Source organism: Lepisma saccharinum, chromosome 10 (genome assembly GCF_977018435.1).
Source record: "Lepisma saccharinum chromosome 10, izLepSacc3.1, whole genome shotgun sequence".
In the NCBI taxonomy this organism is placed as follows: Eukaryota; Metazoa; Arthropoda; class Insecta; order Zygentoma; family Lepismatidae; genus Lepisma; species Lepisma saccharinum.
The window spans coordinates 90009719-90027522 of NC_139238.1; the positions used below are offsets into that span (position 1 = coordinate 90009719).

At 40.0% G+C, this 17804-nt stretch overlaps 1 protein-coding gene across 4 annotated transcripts in view; it reads left to right on the forward strand.

Moving 5' to 3' along the window:
* The window catches only part of LOC145994020 (uncharacterized), a 92559-nt gene that overhangs the window by 45148 nt on the left and 29607 nt on the right, over positions 1-17804 (forward strand). For all 4 annotated transcript variants that reach the window (XR_014442311.1, XR_014442313.1, XR_014442312.1 and 1 more), the window contains 2 exons: positions 7128-7241; positions 13660-13820. Coding sequence is in view for 1 of the 4 variants with exons in the window: in XM_083130097.1 (XP_082986223.1) it covers positions 7128-7241; positions 13660-13820 (275 nt within the window). In the remaining 3 variants the exon portion in view is untranslated. The remainder of the gene's footprint in view (positions 1-7127; positions 7242-13659; positions 13821-17804) is intronic.

Sequence of the window (17804 nt, forward strand, 5' to 3'; positions counted from 1 at the left end):
TTAGTTGTGTGAAAATTATGGCTCACCAGAGATCAAACTTTGGTCTTGTGCATTCCAACTAAATATAGAGATGGATTTAATGTACTCTGATTTTTGCATGGTAAATGTCTAAATAAGCAAATTATTTTTTCCAAAGCAAACCCCATAGAGTCACCTGGTAACATGCATTAATTAAAGAGTTGAGTGAACAATTGCAATTTGTAATTTTACATTTATTTCTGCAAAATTTCATCCATCCGTAATGGATACAAACACCACTGATATGACTAATACCCAGATACATTTGCATGAAAATGCAAAATGTGAAAAACAAGTGTAATTTTTAGCAGCAAATATGGGCATCCCTTGTAATAAATATGCATGAATTTTATTCACATAGTAATGCAAGATGACCTTTTTTTTTGCAAAGTGAACATCTTTTTGCAAAATATTATGGAATTAGTTCAGAAACATGCAAAATATGTTTGTTTTTGGCTTTATGTTTCTGTTGCTGAATTGTGATTGAAGATACAAATCTCGAGCATAATTTCCTTCCCCTTCTCCCCTCCCCTCTAACCTCTATCACTGTCAGTTGGATTGACCTGGCAAGTGCTGTAGCATAATATCAGACCTGCTCTGCTTTCTTTTTGCTGTGTTTTGCTTCACTAAAGCCAGATAAGGTGGAAACAGGATGAATCAGCACAGAATGGGTGCCCTAAAACAGATTCTTTGCATTAAATTCATTCAAACTATCAATTTACAGCTATTTTTTGTGTGGTCCAAAAAAACAAAATTGTCACCACTATTACTGATTGTCTAGCATTCCCTTTTCTTTCTTTTTTTCTTGTTTTACTGCTTTTGTCAATTGTTGTTTACATAAATTTGTATTCCTATCAGCCCAGTCCTAGTTTGAATGCTTGCCAAACTCACAACAGAATAATGTTAGCTACAGAAAGTCTCCTATTGCAGCTGGAAGAAGAATCATGTGGTCCGTACGAGGCAGCCAGATATTTTGACCATGTGGAAGTGAGGCATCCTTTCATAAACTAAACTACAGTCAGTTTTGTGTAAGGACAAGTGTAAGAACAGCATAATTCTGATATAGTGCACACAATGTATGGGGTTAAGGTGAATAGGATAGCAATAGAGCACATCTTGGCTGAATGTCCTACCATTTACTGTGATAAATTTGCAGTTTTTGAATTTTAGAGCACCGAGTGTATTTCTCTGAGACTGCTGAAAGTTGGCAGTTGGTTTCCTGAAGAATATGCTTGTGTTTCAAAGTTCAGACTAGAAATGTACTACAGTAACTGGAACCCTATTCAGTCAGTAGCCATGATAATTTAGAACACAGAATAGCTGCATAGTGTGCAACAACATATACTACTTACTTTTCTTTTTCTTCTCAGTAGTTTTCATGCAGTCTGGGTTTTGGAGATCTTCAACTTTACTTGCTACACAGCATAGAATAGTTTATTATGCCCTTACAACAAGGCCTGCATGTACTAGCTTTCTGCTGGTACAGCAGCTGAAACAGGCTTTCCTACAGTTTAACTCACTGCAGGATTAGTTTTCCTGAGCTTGTACCACTTCCAACAACTTTCAAATACAGAAATTTGTTTTTACTTATATTTAAAGGTTGCTGATCAATTTAGGATATGTCTGCAGCCCCTCTCTTAGTAGGCATTTTAGGCCAGTCAAGGTGGAGGAGAGGGGACAGAAAGTGCTTTTTGATAACAATGTAATCATCATTGTAAAATATATCTTTAGTGCAGTCAAAATAGAAATAATATAGGAGCTATAGCATTAACAACATACTATAATTCATAACAAGCTGAAATTTGGTATATACCATGTTAGTATCATTTGTAACAACATACCAAAAGTCCCTGGCGATCACCTGTATGCTAAGTCCGCCATATTGAAAAATGGCGGACAATGAAAGTTTTCACGAAATAAGGGAACTATAATTCATAACAAGCTGAAATTTTGTACGTAGCTTCCTTATAACATTAATAATAGCATATCAAAAGTCCCCGACGATAACCCTGCCACTAAGTACGCCATATTGAAAAATGGCAGATAAATTCAAGTTTTCACTAAATAAAGAACTAATTGACAATAGCTTGGTGTTTGATATATATATATATATATATATATATATATACACACACACACACAGGAATAGGGTTAGAAATGGTGCCAGAAGGGCGGATAAATACAAATAATGAAGGAGACAGTAAACACTTACCACACGAATAGAAATAATTCAATATTTCGCGATCCGAGTCGCATTTTCAAGAAGGTAGATAAAAGATCGACGACACTGTGAGTAGAGGCACAGAATACTGACCATAGCGTCTCTACGGTCAGTGTTGCCAGAAACAGTTGAAAGGAAACACGAAATACTTTAGCCAGAGTTTACTGTAAGGTGGGTGGGTAGTTTCGGGGAGGAGAGGAAAGAGTTACTGGTTGGCTAGGTTGAGTCCGGGGGGTATAGTGGCGTGCATGCCTGCTATATAGGCCCTTTCCCATCGCCTGCGGAAAGATGTGTCAGAGTGGGGGGGTAAAAGGTGGATGATGGCAACACGGAAGCAGTTATTGAGGTGGTGTTATGGCTGTTGGTGTGGATGGCAACTGTGAAATCGGAGTTTTGGGTGGAGGAACGGTGATTATTTATCCTTAGATTCAAGGGGGTGGAGGTTTCGCCTAGGTAGAAGTTGCCGCAGATTTGACAGATGAGGGTGTAAATTAGATTGGATGAGTGGCAGGTGCCCTTAGGGTGAAGGGTGAACTCACCTGCCGCTGTAGGGATCAGGAGGGTGGGGGAGGTGATGAGTATGGGGCATCTGGGTTTGTTGCACCTGTGGGCTGGGGGAAGGGGTGCGGAAGGGGTGGGGGTGTTTCGGACCAAGATGTTTTGGAGGTTGGGGGGGCGACGGAAGACGACCCTAGGTTTTCCCCGAAAGATGTCTCTGGTCTCGGGATCACTGTGCAGGATGGGGAGGAGGGAGTGGAGGGTATGTCTGATTTTCGTAATGTGAGGGTGGTATTGGGTGATCAGAGTTGGAGGGTTGGTTTTGGGTTGTTTGGTGCGGTTGTGGGAGTTAGCTCTAGTGATTTGTTTGTTGATGAGGGTGGAGGGGTAGCCACGGTTGGTTAGGGCTTGGTGCAGGCGTAGGTTGTAGTTTTGGTGGGATGAGGGGGATGAGTTGAGGCGCTGGCCTCTGAGGGCAAGGGAAAATGGGATGGCTTTTTTGGTGTGGTAGGGGTGTGAGCTGGAGTAGTGGAGATACTGGAGGTGGTTGGTTGGTTTGATATGTATGGATGTTTCCAAGTGGTCTCCCGCAATGTGGATGTCCACATCGAGGAAGGTCACTTGGTCTTTGGAGTGGAACCAGGTGAATTTGAGGGTGGTGAACTCATTTAGTCGGTTTAGGAATGTTGTGAGGGAGGGTTCGCCATGTGTCGCCAGAGGAGAAAAATGTCATCAATGAATCTTAGCCAGAGGAGTGGTTTCAGTTGCTGGGAGTCAAGGAATTCCTGTTCCAGCCTGCCCATGAACAGGTTGGCATAAGAGGGGGCCATGCGGGTACCCATAGCTGTGCCACATATCTGCAGGTAATGTTGGTCACCGAAGCAGAAGTTGTTGCAGGTAAGTACAAGGTTGGCTAGTTGTATCAGGAAGTGAGTGCTGGGATTGTGGGGTTTGGGTCGGCTGTTAAGGAATGATTCCGTGGCACGGAGGCCATCAAATGTGCGGCAACTTCTACCTAGGCGAAACCTCCACCCCCTTGAATCTAAGGATAAATAATCACCGTTCCTCCACCCAAAACTCCGAATTCACAGTTGCCATCCACACCAACAGCCATAACACCACCTTCAATAACTGCTTCCGTGTTGCCGTCATCCACCTTTTACCCCCCCCCACTCTGACACATCTTTCCGCAGGCGATGGGAAAGGGCCTATATAGCAGGCATGCACGCCACTATACCCCCCGGACTCAACCTAGCCAACCAGTAACTCTTTCCTCTCCTCCCCGAAACTACCCACCCACCTTACAGTAAACACTGGCTAAAGTATTTCGTGTTTCCTTTCAACTGTTTCTGGCAACACTGACCGTAGAGACGCTACGGTCAGTATTCTGTGCCTCTACTCACAGTGTCGTCGATCTTTTATCTACCTTCTTGAAAATGCGACTCGGATCGCGAAAAATTGAATTATTTCTATTCGTGTGGTAAGTGTTTACTGTCTCCTTCATTATTTGTGTATATATATATATATATATATATATATATATAATTGATAAAAGCAAGGAGGGCCAAAAGGGCTAAGTAAAAATCAAATAAGGTAAAAGGAAACACTCACCGGACAGTAGGAAAATTCAAAATTTTCGCTAATTTATAGCATCATCGGTGTGAGAAGAAACAGAAGACGGAACCGGAAGTTGGGGTCCTGCAGAGTTGCCAGGTCCCCATTGAAGAAGAAGCGGTGCGCAGAACGAAAAAAACACTGTTTCGTCACCAGGCTCGTCGTAAACTGTGAGTGTGTAGGATGAGTTGGGAGGGAGGGCGGGAGGGTGGGTGAGGGTTGGGCATTACTGGGTGGTCTTGTTCAGGCCAGGTGGAGTGGTTGCACTCATGGCCGATATATAGGCCCTCTCCCATCTTTTGCGAACAGAGGTGTTGGCTGGTTGGGGTAGGAGGTGGATGATCGCTACCCGGAAGCAGTCGTTGAAACTGATGTTGTGGTGGTTGGTGTGGACGGCGACAGTGAAGTCCAGGTTGTGGGTGGAGGAGCGGTGGTTATTGATGCGGAGGTTGAGGGCCGTTGATGTTTCCCCCAGGTAAAAATCACCACAGATGTTGCAGGTGAGGATGTAGATAAGGTTTGAGGCATGGCAGGTCCCTTTGGGATGGAGGGTAAATTTGCCAGTGGCCGTGTGCACCTGGAGGGTGTGAGAAGTGATGAGGATGGGGCAGGTCTTGCACCTGGGTCGGTTGCATTTATGGGCAGGGGGGTGTTGGATGTGTGGTGAAGGAGTGTTGTGGACCAGGATGTTTTGGAGGTTAGGGGGGCGTTTGAAAACCACCCTGGGTTTGTCGGGAAATATGTTTTTGGTTTCGGGATCACTGTGGAGGATTGGGAGAAGAGAGTGCAGTGTGTGCCTGATTTTGTTGAGGTGGGGATGATATTGGGTGATGAGTGCAGGTGGGTTGGTGGCAGCAGGTTTCTTGGTGGTAGTGGTATGTGAGGCAGCTCGTGATATTTGCTTGATGACCAGGATGGAGGGATATCCAAGGTTAACCAGGGCCTGGTGTAGGCGGAGGTTATAATTCTGGCGGGAGGTGGGTGAAGTGAGGGCCAGAGAGAATGGAATTGCTTTTTTGGTGTGGAACGGGTGGAAGCTGGAGAAGTGTAGGTATTGCATGTGGTTGGTGGGTTTTATGTGGATGGAGGTAGTCAGGTGTCCTCCCTCGATGTGCACGTCCACATCCAGGAAGGTGATCTGGTTGGCGGAGTGTGTCCAGGTGAATTTTAGGGAACGGAAGTGGTTAAGTTGGTCCAGGAAGGCTGACAAGGATGGTTCTCCATGTGTCCAGAGCATGAAGATGTCGTCGATGAAGCGGAGCCAGAGGAGGGGTTGGAGCATGGAGAACCTGGGTCGGTTGCATTTATGGGCAGGGGGGTGTTGGATGTGTGGTGAAGGAGTGTTGTGGACCACCTCTGTTCGCAAAAGATGGGAGAGGGCCTATATATCGGCCATGAGTGCAACCACTCCACCTGGCCTGAACAAGGCCACCCAGTAATGCCCAACCCTCACCCACCCTCCCAACTCATCCTACACACCCACAGTTTACGACGAGCCTGGTGACGAAACAGTGTTTTTTTCGTTCTACGCAAAGCTTCTTCTTCAATGGGGACCTGGCAACTCTGCAGGACCCCAACTTCCGGTTCCGTCTTCTGTTTCTTCTCACACCGATGATGCTATAAATTAGCGAAAATTTTGAATTTTTCTACTGTCCGGTGAGTGTTTCCTTTTACCTTATTTGATTTATATATATATATATATATATCTTATAACACTAGCAATATCAATGACAACATGTTAAGTTTTCTGCAGATCATTGACACGATAGATAAGGGTGCAAAATTGGAAGCACTGTGGATAATTTCAATATTTTGCATGAGAATGGAATTAATTGACTTCTGACAGAATGGAATTTGGCAAATGTGTTTTGTATGTAAGGTATGAAAACATTCTGTAATATTTTCCATCTCATCATGCAGGCTATTGTTTTCACGTGTCTCGTTCGGTTCACAAACTAAATCACATTGTCACTATTGTAATGCACACCTGTAGGTATCACACCACAAAAGACATATCTGAATCAAAGAGTTCGTTGCTCTCATCGTTGTCATGTTGGTCAGGTCATCGACGTCTTCACCATTGTCTTCTCTGGAAACACTGAAAACAAGAACTGAATTCTTACAGGAAACACCTTGTCAAATAAGATGTTCAGAGATTTTAACGCATTTGTCATTGTACTTACCATTTAAAGAGGGATCCACACCACTGTGCAATGTGCCTCCATCAGGGATCGAATGTGAAACCCCTTAAGTACAAGGCAACAGCATGCTCATCATGGCTCTAATCTACTTCAGCATTACATAGCCACCTGTAGGCATCCTTAGCAAGCACTTTTCCTATCTCTTTGTGGTGGTGTTCCAGTTAAGTGCCATGTGCAGATAACATTGTGTTTCTTTCCTTAAATATCTTGGAACTGACCAATAAAGCAGAATATGAAACTAGTGTGAATCTTTAGTTATGTTTCCTCTGAAGGAGTCTGAAGCTTGGAAGAAGTATTTTCCATTTTATTGTGCTGCTTCCATGTTTTTGTTAAGTGGGACAAGACTGAAGTTTCACAAAGAACAAGAAAATGAAATTCTCACAGAAAAAAACATCCATAATTCTTATCTGCATTGAATATGAATGCATGAGGGGAATTAGTAATACAAGGAGAAGTGAACATAGAAGCTCTGCCAGAATTTGACCTGAAAAGGTTGTTGCATCACAGAGTTTGAACATGTCACATATATTACTGTATTTCATGTTCATTGTTTCATGTTTACTTGCATTTCACAGGCAGAACAGAACTGGAGCTGCCTGAAACAAGGAAACGAATGGGTGATAAAGCTAGTTACGTCAATATATACCCATTTGTGTGGAAAGACTTTAGGAAAAATGGATACGTAACAGGTAAGAAGCAAATTTTCATCTAGACAGCATTGGATATATTATTAATTACAATAAGATGTATATTTTCTATTCATTAATGTGATTGACTGTTTTCTAAGAGGATGAATTAATTAACACTATACAAGGGCTATTCAGAAATAGACTTCTGGTTGACTGATAAAGAAGAAAAAATAGAGAGAAGGATTTATTTTTGAAAAGTTTCCTACATACAAACATTACTTCCACATAGTCATGACACAAATTCAGGCACTTATTGTAAGAGGGGATGGTTTTGGGTGTTTCTATATTACGTATTGATTTAAAGTTGGTTTTAAAGGTTAACTTTAAATATATAATATATCAAAAACAGCAAAAACAAAAGAGAACCACGCTTTACGCGGCCACACGCAGACCCTATTCCACGTGTGGTGTTCCGTATAGTAACAGATATCCCCCGAGATATCTGTTAAGCAACAGACGAACTTTAGCCTAACTTTAATAATCAGTAACTAGGGGAGGGCTTGGTAGGCTTATGATTCACTAAAATGATAGAAGGTCAGACACCTTTGAATGACATATTTATTCATTGAAAAGAACACCGCTTGTGGCATAGCTACCACCAAACATGAACACTTCACTGTACATAACACAAAAAAGATATACAAAAGATTTTGTACTTACATATCAGCCGTTTTCACACTACATCAATCATACCTGGGGCCGTACACACACTATTTCACTCTTTATCGCCACATCCCGACACATGGACAATTTTGGGGTACACCACACTAAAAATTGGATATTATGTGCTTCCTTGGTGTAACAAAGGCTTTGGGGGAATGATAAATGAGTTTTCCTGGCTTTTCTTGCATGGATGGCTAAGAACAACTTGGATATTCTCTGATATCCTATGGATGCTGCTATGGCGTCAGTTCTGCCGACCATGTGGTCTGGATTTCCACATGGGATGAGGGACACAAAACTCGCTATTTTGCTGAATTTTCACTGGGATCCTTAAATGCAGTTGTGGACACAATATCCCACTTGGTCACACACACTTAGGCCTGTGTTTACTGTAACAGGACCTTAGATCCCTGTTCCCTTTATGTCTCCTTTGTTGCTGGCACAGGTGTCCACTCACACACTGGATTTTACCAGCAACTTCCAGGTGAACTGCTTCCAGGTGGGTCTGTAATACAAGTGAGCTTGAATAGCAAGCTCAGAACACAATAGGCCATCTGAAAGTCTCCTCTGTGACGTCACAGCCTTGAAGGCTTCTCATTGGCCAGCTGGAGTCCTTTGAGATCTTTCCTTGTCTGTAGGAGAAGTGCCACTTTCTCCCACCAGATGGCAGAGTTATCAATTGCTTAAAAAGTGTAAACAAAAGTGTTTTTTCACCTTTTCTGGCTTAATTATGCCAGATAATTGCAAATGAGTTTACTTTTAGTAAATTAGGCATTATTTTACCTATGGGTGAGTGTTATCTCTGATTTTCAATAAAGGATAAAAGATTTGATAAACATGTGAGTTGGAGCACATGGTTTTTGTTATTCAAGATGGCTACTGTCAGCCTAACAATGGTTGGTTCTTTATAAATAAAGCATTTCTACCCCTCCCATGAGTGACAACTGGTTGGTAAACATGACCCATGATTCTAATTGGGGGTGGGGGGTATAGGTCTCTGGGAAAATAGCTCTCACAAGCTTTCTCCGGTGCTAACCAGATGGCCCTTGTACTTAGGTTGGTCTGTGGTTATTTGTGTGTGGGCATGTATGCCCAATGCTGATTGGTCATAATTGTACTTTGGCACCAGCTTTTCCAGTTGTTGTTTCCATTGTTTTTGTAGTACTGAGAAGCCATTTTGAACACTACAGTTACATTTGATTCATTATGTACTAGATTAAATCATGTATATCATGGTCAGAAGCCTTGCAGTCTGCACCATTGTTTCTTGAATCACATTATACTTTCGAAATGATGCTAATGTATCATAGCCTCTAATATGTAGAAATATATGTGTGTGTCTGTGTGCCATTTTTTATTTTTTGCTTGGAATATTCATCAGACTAAACTAAACTCACAGCACAAGTAGCCTCTGAGAGCTAAGGTCTGCCAATCTATTTTTTTGTTCGGTGATGCTTGGTTTTTGAGAACGGGTCCCACTACTTCTTTTTCCAGTAGTTACCGAATTGTCCTCACAATCGTGCCTCAACACTGAAATTGTAGCGACACTACTGGATATCAAACTGCATGCATCGAAAGCAAGTTCACTAACCATTTGGCTACACAGCAGCCCCGAAAATTCCTAAGAGAAGGATCAATACGATTATTATTTATTTAATTATTATTTATTTTTGCTGATACCAGTAAAGTACTAATATTAAACTTACTGATGTAGACAACTGATATTCTCCTGATATGATGTGAAAGTTTCAAATGTACCATGAAAAGTCTGAAGAATGCATTCACCTCCTTTATTAATGTATATGCTAGAGTCTCATATTTGTAGTGAATAAAAGATTTAGATTTCAGTACAAAAACTGGGCACATTTTGGAATCAAAAGCTGTATATAAATTTGGATTTTGTTGTTGAAATGGTAAAGAAAACCCTAAATTTGTTTTGAAAACTACACTTATTACACAAAATAAACATTTCCCTTTTTAATATCATATGTATTTAGTTAACAGAGTACTCGTATTAAATTCCTGCGTAAGGAATTTTTACTTCTCAAATATTTACAGCAAAATTAATTAATATTCTGTGAATTACATAACTGGCAGGATAATTCAGGACCACATTAGTAAGTAAACTCTAAATTTTGTGTTTATTTCACATTTTGCAATTCATTTCGCATCATTTTGAGACAAAACCTCACACCTTTCAAAAACAGGAAAAATGTAGATTACAGCGTGTTATATCACATTTCGTGTTTCCATCAAAAATGAAATATCCATGCCTCTATGTTTATCCCAAGTGACTGAAAGAGATTTGCCATGAAAAGATACTGCATTTACTTTTCAAAAGCAGGATATATGAATTACATACACCATTGTGCTCATAAAAATTACAACAAAGTTGCAGAATTTTGCACCAAGGCAATTTCTAGAAACATCAAATTGGTAATTATACCAATATGTCTCCATACTGATAGAATACTGATTAATAAGTATATGATGTCTGCATTTAAACAACTAGCAGCTTAACATGCTAACATATGAAAACATTTCTGTACATTAGAATAAAGCTTGTTCTCTTGTCTCAATGAATTGCACTTTCGAATAACCTTCAGCAACAAGTCAGAATTAGAAGAAATTTGTATTTAGTAACAGGACTGGCAAATTTAAATGCTCTTGCCTTTAAAATTTCTGTTAAACTATCGATAAAAGTACTACAACATCAGAGACGATTAAAAACCCTTCTCTTTCTGTGTCTTCATAATTTACCATATCAGTAATCTTCATGAATTTCATAATTTGTTAAAATTAAGTAAGGCAAAAGGTAAAGTTCCCCGTGCATGTAGCACCATGCCATGAAGGCAGAAAATTAAATCAAAGTTAAATCATTAATACAACTGTTGTTATAACCCCTATTCAGGCCTGGATTTATATATGTGAGTATGTGAAGGAACAGACCCAACAATGACCTCCCCCCTACATACAATTTATTTTTGTAACTTTAAGTCCAAGTTATGTCAGGTGGTTAGATACATTACTTTTATTTCTACCACACTTCAATATTTTTTTCCTCTGTGAAACCCTTTTCATATTCAAAGTAATTTTTCAATAGCAGAGGCCCATTTTGTAGTTGGACAAAAAGCCTATAACTCTACAAGCCCCGTTAAAGCAGGAACTGTCCCTATTGCAATTAGATTGGCTCATTATTTTTAAATGTGACTAATTTTTTTTTCATTCTTATATTGAAAGACACATGTACATGTTGAAATGTAGAGAAAATAAAGTATTAACCATGAAAATGCACAGCTCCACTTTTTACTGTTATTAATGCTGTACATTAAATATCAAGCTCTCACGTGCTTATCCAAATGAAAAGTACTGCAACTCATCTCAAATGTTGAGAGACATACCCTTCTCTTATGACCAGTCCTTGTTTACGCCCTTCTGGAAAAATTGCACTTCTAACAAATTGTCTTTCGCAGGGATTGTCCATGCTCCTTGTAGAAATTATTGATTATTATGGAGACGTGTACACATGTAAGTAGAAATCATTCCCCTGATGTTTTTTTCAACCATCCCCAGCCTGACTTGTTGCATAGAGAAAGTACAGTATGGCACTGTACTGTATCAGTAACTCTAAAACTCTACTAATTTTCTACTAGCTCTCAAAAATATCTTGTAGAAAAGTGCATGAAGAGTGTAGTGCACTAACATCACATTTATCACCAGTGCAGAATGACACTAGCAATCAGATGAAAGGAGTGTATTTGAGAGCTTTCCTTTCAGCCACCGTAATCAAGCACTTTTTAACTCCAATGAAACAGGTGTGAATTATTTTTCTTTTGCCACCTTGGTTCACTCACAATCTCAGTCCTGATCTGCGCATGGGTGGTTCCTTCTGAATGTCCCTTCATCGATTTCATTTAATTATCATGCATCGTCATTGCAGTTAGTCTCAAGAGACAGAAAAGCAATGCAAAATAAGAAGAGCGCAAATACAAATATGGATACATTATGATTCATCTTTTGGTGAATGCAAAATGTAGTTATTCATGTGGAAATACTCTGAAGGTGTACATACTGTTATCACAAATAACTGACCGATTTGGTTTATTTTAGGTCGCATTTTTGCCATTTTCGACTAATCGCCAAGATGAGGATGAGTGATGATATGAATAAATTGATGAAGAGACACTCGCAAATAACACCCATACCCAGACCAGAATTCGAACGTGGGTCTCCTGACATCATAGCACACACTGTTAACCACTCTATTACCACAAAGCTGATTTCCATTGTTTAGTTATTTGTTCAGGCTCATCCACAAGTGGATTGTTGCAGTGGCCACCAAAATTGATCAAACAGTAGATTTTGATTGATTGATTGATTTGCTTTATTTTACTTTGCTTTTTGTGCCACTTCAGGCTAATTTGCAAAGATGGGAATGAGGGATGACATGATGAAATTGATGAATGGACACTTACAAACATCCATGCCCAGGCCGGGATTCGAACCCGGGACCCCTGGCATCTTAGCACGATATGTTAACCACTTGACCATGGGGGCCGGCTCAAACAATAGACACCAGTTATGCAGAAATGATAATTACATACGAGTGATCATAATTTTTTGCAACTGATATGTCAATATTCCATTTTACCAGTGGTAATGGAGTGTTAATTAGCCAGTCTCCCATCCGTAGCAATTATTATGAATAATCTATTATTATTATCATTATGAAGTATAATTATTGTGAATACTACATTTGGAATTTCAAAACTTTTGTAGTACAAGTAAAATTAAAACCTTAAAAGTCCAATAAAAAATTGTAGGGCAGAATGTATACAGCTCAAAGTTACATGAGGTATCAACTGTTATTTACAAAACGACCTCAAGGCTGCAACACTAATCAAGTGAGCTTGAAACGCCATTTTTGTTATTTTAAAGATGGCACCTCCTATACACGCTTGCACCAGTGAAAAGGAGTGGTTTCTTGCCCTCTTTCAGCCTAAAACTTACATAAATTTCTTGGCAAATGAAAATTCATTATCTTTGTGCATGCTTACCACACCAGCAAGTTTACCAATGGAGGAGACAGTTCGACAATGGCCTCAGTTTACAGTGTGTCTGCATGTGAACCTCAAAGACTTGTTCTTCTTAAGGTGTACAAGCACTAATTCGAAGTGGAAAATATATGTAGATAATTAATAGGTCTGTGCAACCCTACATACAGAAATCTACTAGATAAGAAACTAAAACAAATTAAAGTAATCATTTGACTCTTGTACAAATTAACATTTTGTAATTAACACTTCCAAGTTTGTAACTTGGTTTTTAATTTTGATTTATGGTACTGATGGCCTGTTATTAAATTTTCGTTGATACTTATGAAAACAGTACCACCAACATTCGACCTACCTGATATTAACTTGCAAATGTTTATTGAATAACTTGAATGATACATTACTATCTTTAATTAATGTAACCAGAGGACTGCAACTGGTTTTGATTTGAAAAATACACTGTGTATTTGGACACTTACTTCACAAAACAAAGGTAAATAAAATATATGTTTGTATTCATTAAAATAAAAATGACAGAAGTTTATACTAAAGTAAGGTTATTTATAGATATATTGGGTTTGTAAATTTGCCGATGCACCAATATAACCATATTGACCAATGCTGATATAGTACCAATTAATATGTTCCATTCTTAATTCAGTTTGTTCAATTACGATTAATGATAAATGTCTACTTTGCAGCTTACACAGAAGATTCCTCGTCCATTGGAACCTTCACGTATCGACTGAAGGGCTTTGATGAACCTCCAACAGATCACTACATGAGACCCTACTATCTTGCAGCTGAACCTGAGTATAGAGCACAGGAAAAGTTCTGCATGGGTTCTGTTCCTAGGCATAAGGTACACTACCTGTTTGAGCATATTGTAATTTTTTTAAAGCTGTTAACAATCAAGGAACTTAGGCATATCCAAAGATCAAGGTATCTGCTGGCTGGAAATCTCTTAGGAGTGAAGGAACTCCATACTCAACTTCTTTACATGTTACATCCTAACGAAACTGTGAACCTTTATGGTGGTGTTTTAGTATTGCTGTCATCTGTAATCAAGGAGTCCCAGGCTTGATTCCTGCTGGAGGTACACTGCACAGTGGTTTGGATCTCATTTTGTCTCCAGTCCAGATTAACCTGTCTGACTATAAAGTGAACTTAGAGCAAACTGTGACACTTTCATCCTCTGTGGAGTTGTTTGTCGTCCACTTGTGTGCTTAGTGCCATTTTACAGCCTCATCTTTTTTAAGCAATCAAAGTGTTCTGATTTGTTCTTGATAGGTGTTCTTTCTTCTGTGTAGTATTTGTTAATAGTAAGAAAGAATCTTTTTCTTTTTTTAACTACTGAAATTAATTCTTAGTTTGTGGATCTGTCCCCCCAAGGAGGGAAAAGGATGCGAATGGCCCCAGCACTGATACACCCAATACAGTCAAACCCCAATTTTACATTTTTCAGGGGCCCGTAAATAAAAAACGTAAAAAATGGGAAAGCGTAAGGGAGGGGTGAAACTCAGGTGTCAGTAAGAAAGGACTACACAATCGGCTTTTTAGGGGGTATATTGTGTCAAGAATTATTTAACAACGGGAAAGAAGTACGATAATGAATTTCTAAGGTAAAAAAGCAAGATGTGCTGTGAAAGTCAATGACGGATTAACGGAACCCACTTTCGAGGGTAGCGATGGTGGATGACTGCTTCTAACTGCTGCCTATTAGGTTCAGTGTATGCATTGGATTGTGTGGGAGCTCCATTTACTCTGTAAACTGGTAATTAGCTGCTATTTTTAGAAGTCCCATGTAAGTGAGGTGGGGGGGGGGGGATCATTTATAGCTGGGCACCAAGCATCTTTATATACTGTAATCAGAATGTCCTGAAGACATGCAGAATGGTTCAGATTCCACTTTGAGCTGCATATGTATGCAGTCCCGATCATTCCAACAGCATGAAGTGAACAAAACAAGCTTTGTCAAACTTACGCATGTTTAGACATCGTCTCGATCAACCCAACAGTATGAAGTGAACAAAACAAGCTTTGTCAAACTTGCGCATGTTTAGACCCCAATAAATTATCAGTTACGCACACAGGATTTTCGAAAGGGGGGAAGGGGGTTACGTATACATTTTACAGTAGTAAGTTCTCACTTTGCCCTTTGGGCATATGCCACTGATTGTTATTTACATCCATGTTAATCGACGATTTATTATTGGATTTAGAAGTCTTGCATAGGGCAAACACCTCTTCCACCAATAGTTTCCTCGTAAAGTGTTTCCTTTTTTTCTTTTTGTCTTCCCGTCAACGTTTCATATTGCGTGATTTATTTTCAGCATGTGAATGGTTCCGATAATAAGAAGCGGCGATTATATTATTCTTAGCAAAATGTGCATTTCCTTCAATAGGTTGTCTTTTTTTTAACTCCTGGCTTTGAATCTGGTGCTCGTGTTCATCGTTTCCTAATCATCAAAGCAAAACAACCTTCCAGGCAAGATTCAAGACAATGCCATTTTTCTTTCCTTCATAGTGGATGAGTCATAGCTCTGGAGCATAGAGACAAAACATTGGCGCCTGTTGCCAGCTGTCTGCTGCTCGCAGACACCCCTCCCACTGGTTTCTAATGGGAGGAAGGGGGAGACAAACAGGTGCCAATGCAGTTGAACAAGTCTTATCAGAAGTGTGCTCATTCCGGCCCAAGTTGCAGAAAGAAAGAAAGGGGGGGGGGGGAGAATGATCACTGATTAGATTCTCTCCCATTCTGTCATGTCAATGCTTTGGACATATGAGCAAGATATGTGACGCCGGGCATTAAAGAAAGAGAAAACGGTTGAATCTTTTAATTACTTTGAGCTCCTGTGGGGGGAAGGTGGGCTCAACAACATAATTTTAGACATCAGAGGAAAGGAGACGGGAGATCCTTTATCGCCATTATGTTAATTGGTTAAGATGTCTTGTGTAATGTGCTCTCACTTCCACACGAGCAAGAAAATCGGGGCAGAAATACTTGGCACTTTTCAGTAATTACAAGACTAGTTATGATACCATAGGGGGCATGAGAAAGCAAACGACCTCCCCCCCTGCAAATGAGAAAAAGGTGAAAGTAGTTTCCCATGCACGTTGCACCATGCCGTGATGCATATATATATAGGGGGATGTGGGAGATGGTGTGATTACCACCATTTATCCCAACTTCGCCCCCCTCCCCCCTCACAATTGATTTGACATGAATATTTTTCTGTCAATGAGTAAAATATCACCCTATCTACCCATAGAAAAAAAATGATCTCTGTAGCTTGTGCGTTTTCAGCGTCATTCTGATAACCAAATGATATAGCGTCCATGAAAAACTTCAGATTAAAAATAATCGAACTAGATCCAATCATATTTCCTTAGGAATTTAAACGAATTTTCATTGAAAAAAGTACCATTGTTATCTGGTATGGCAAATCCATATTTTTTTCAGTTTTCAACAAGAAGAAAGGAAATGTTTTTACAAACAAGTCCCCCCCCTATTTTTTCATTCCTGTCAACTAGGAAGGATTCTGTAAATGTGTGGGCAAGGAAGCGAATGGTGATTGAGTCCCATTGTCAATTTTCCACTCGCGTTTTTGTGGAGGGGATGGGCGAACAAAGACACCTCAGTCACACACATTGTGTCTAAACTCTACGGAAGGCATCATTTAGAGACCGTCAGTTTGGCAACAGTGCACTTGTCTGAACCTATGGCAGAAGGATCAGCCCATTTCATCTTCACGGGGAATGCAAGAAGTGCAGTTTTCCCTTCCTGTGCCTCAAGCGAGGTATGACAACTGCAACTTGTGCACCTTCTCCCTCCTTCCCAGATACCATGCCTCTTCCCTCCCTCCAGTAGCACAAAAACCTTACTTCTGGAGCATGGGGAATGGAAAAGCAAGAAAAAGGAGGGAGGGAGAAGTCGCATGGTCAACAGAACAGGTTTCTGGAAAATTTTAAAACATCGTCAGGGCTCGGAGAACGTATATAGCGGGAAATGGGAGTTAGAGCGAACATAAGATCGAGGTGAACGTATTATTTAACATGGCCTTTTGCCGGGGCCTGACTGGATGATCGTATTAGGTGGGAAAACGTATAATGTGGGAACGTAAAATTGGGGTTTCACTGTATATTTTTTAATAATCACTCAATCAGGAATCATTATGACAGGTATTCTCCGAGATGGCACAGTGATAACATTGCTGCCTTGTAATTAAGGGGTCCCAGGGTCAGTACCCAGCAGAGGCACATAGTGGTCTGGATTCCATTGTAAATGGTAGGTCCAGTGCCAGTTAGCTTTACTGTGCATAAAGTGAACTTAAAAGTTAAAACTTTAGTAAACTTAATGCACTAATGATACAAGTATTTTATCAGTGTACTAGAGTTTTCTTTAAAAAAAATGAATATTTATGTAGGAGATAACACAGGTACTCACGTTTCCCACGAAGCCATCATGCACTACAACCATGAACTCAACATAAATAGTGGTCAGGCACATCATACTTGGCTTCCCTTACTGCAGCAATTAACACATGGTGAACAGCAGATAACACATACGCAGACATACAGGCGACAACAGCACACAGCGATTTAGTAAGAAACATCAAAAACACGCCAAGCATCGACACAACGGATTCCAACAAGGATGGTGACAGTGGCTACCGAAATTAATAGAAAATTACTTAAAACAGCTTCGTGAAAAACGTGAGTACCTGTATTATCTATTACTGCGTTTCTCATTCCCATAGTATGAATAGGAGATAACTGTAATGTAAAAATTTCCATGATTTAATTATGAAATTCAGTTTTGCCGCACAATGTTGGTGCAAAATTT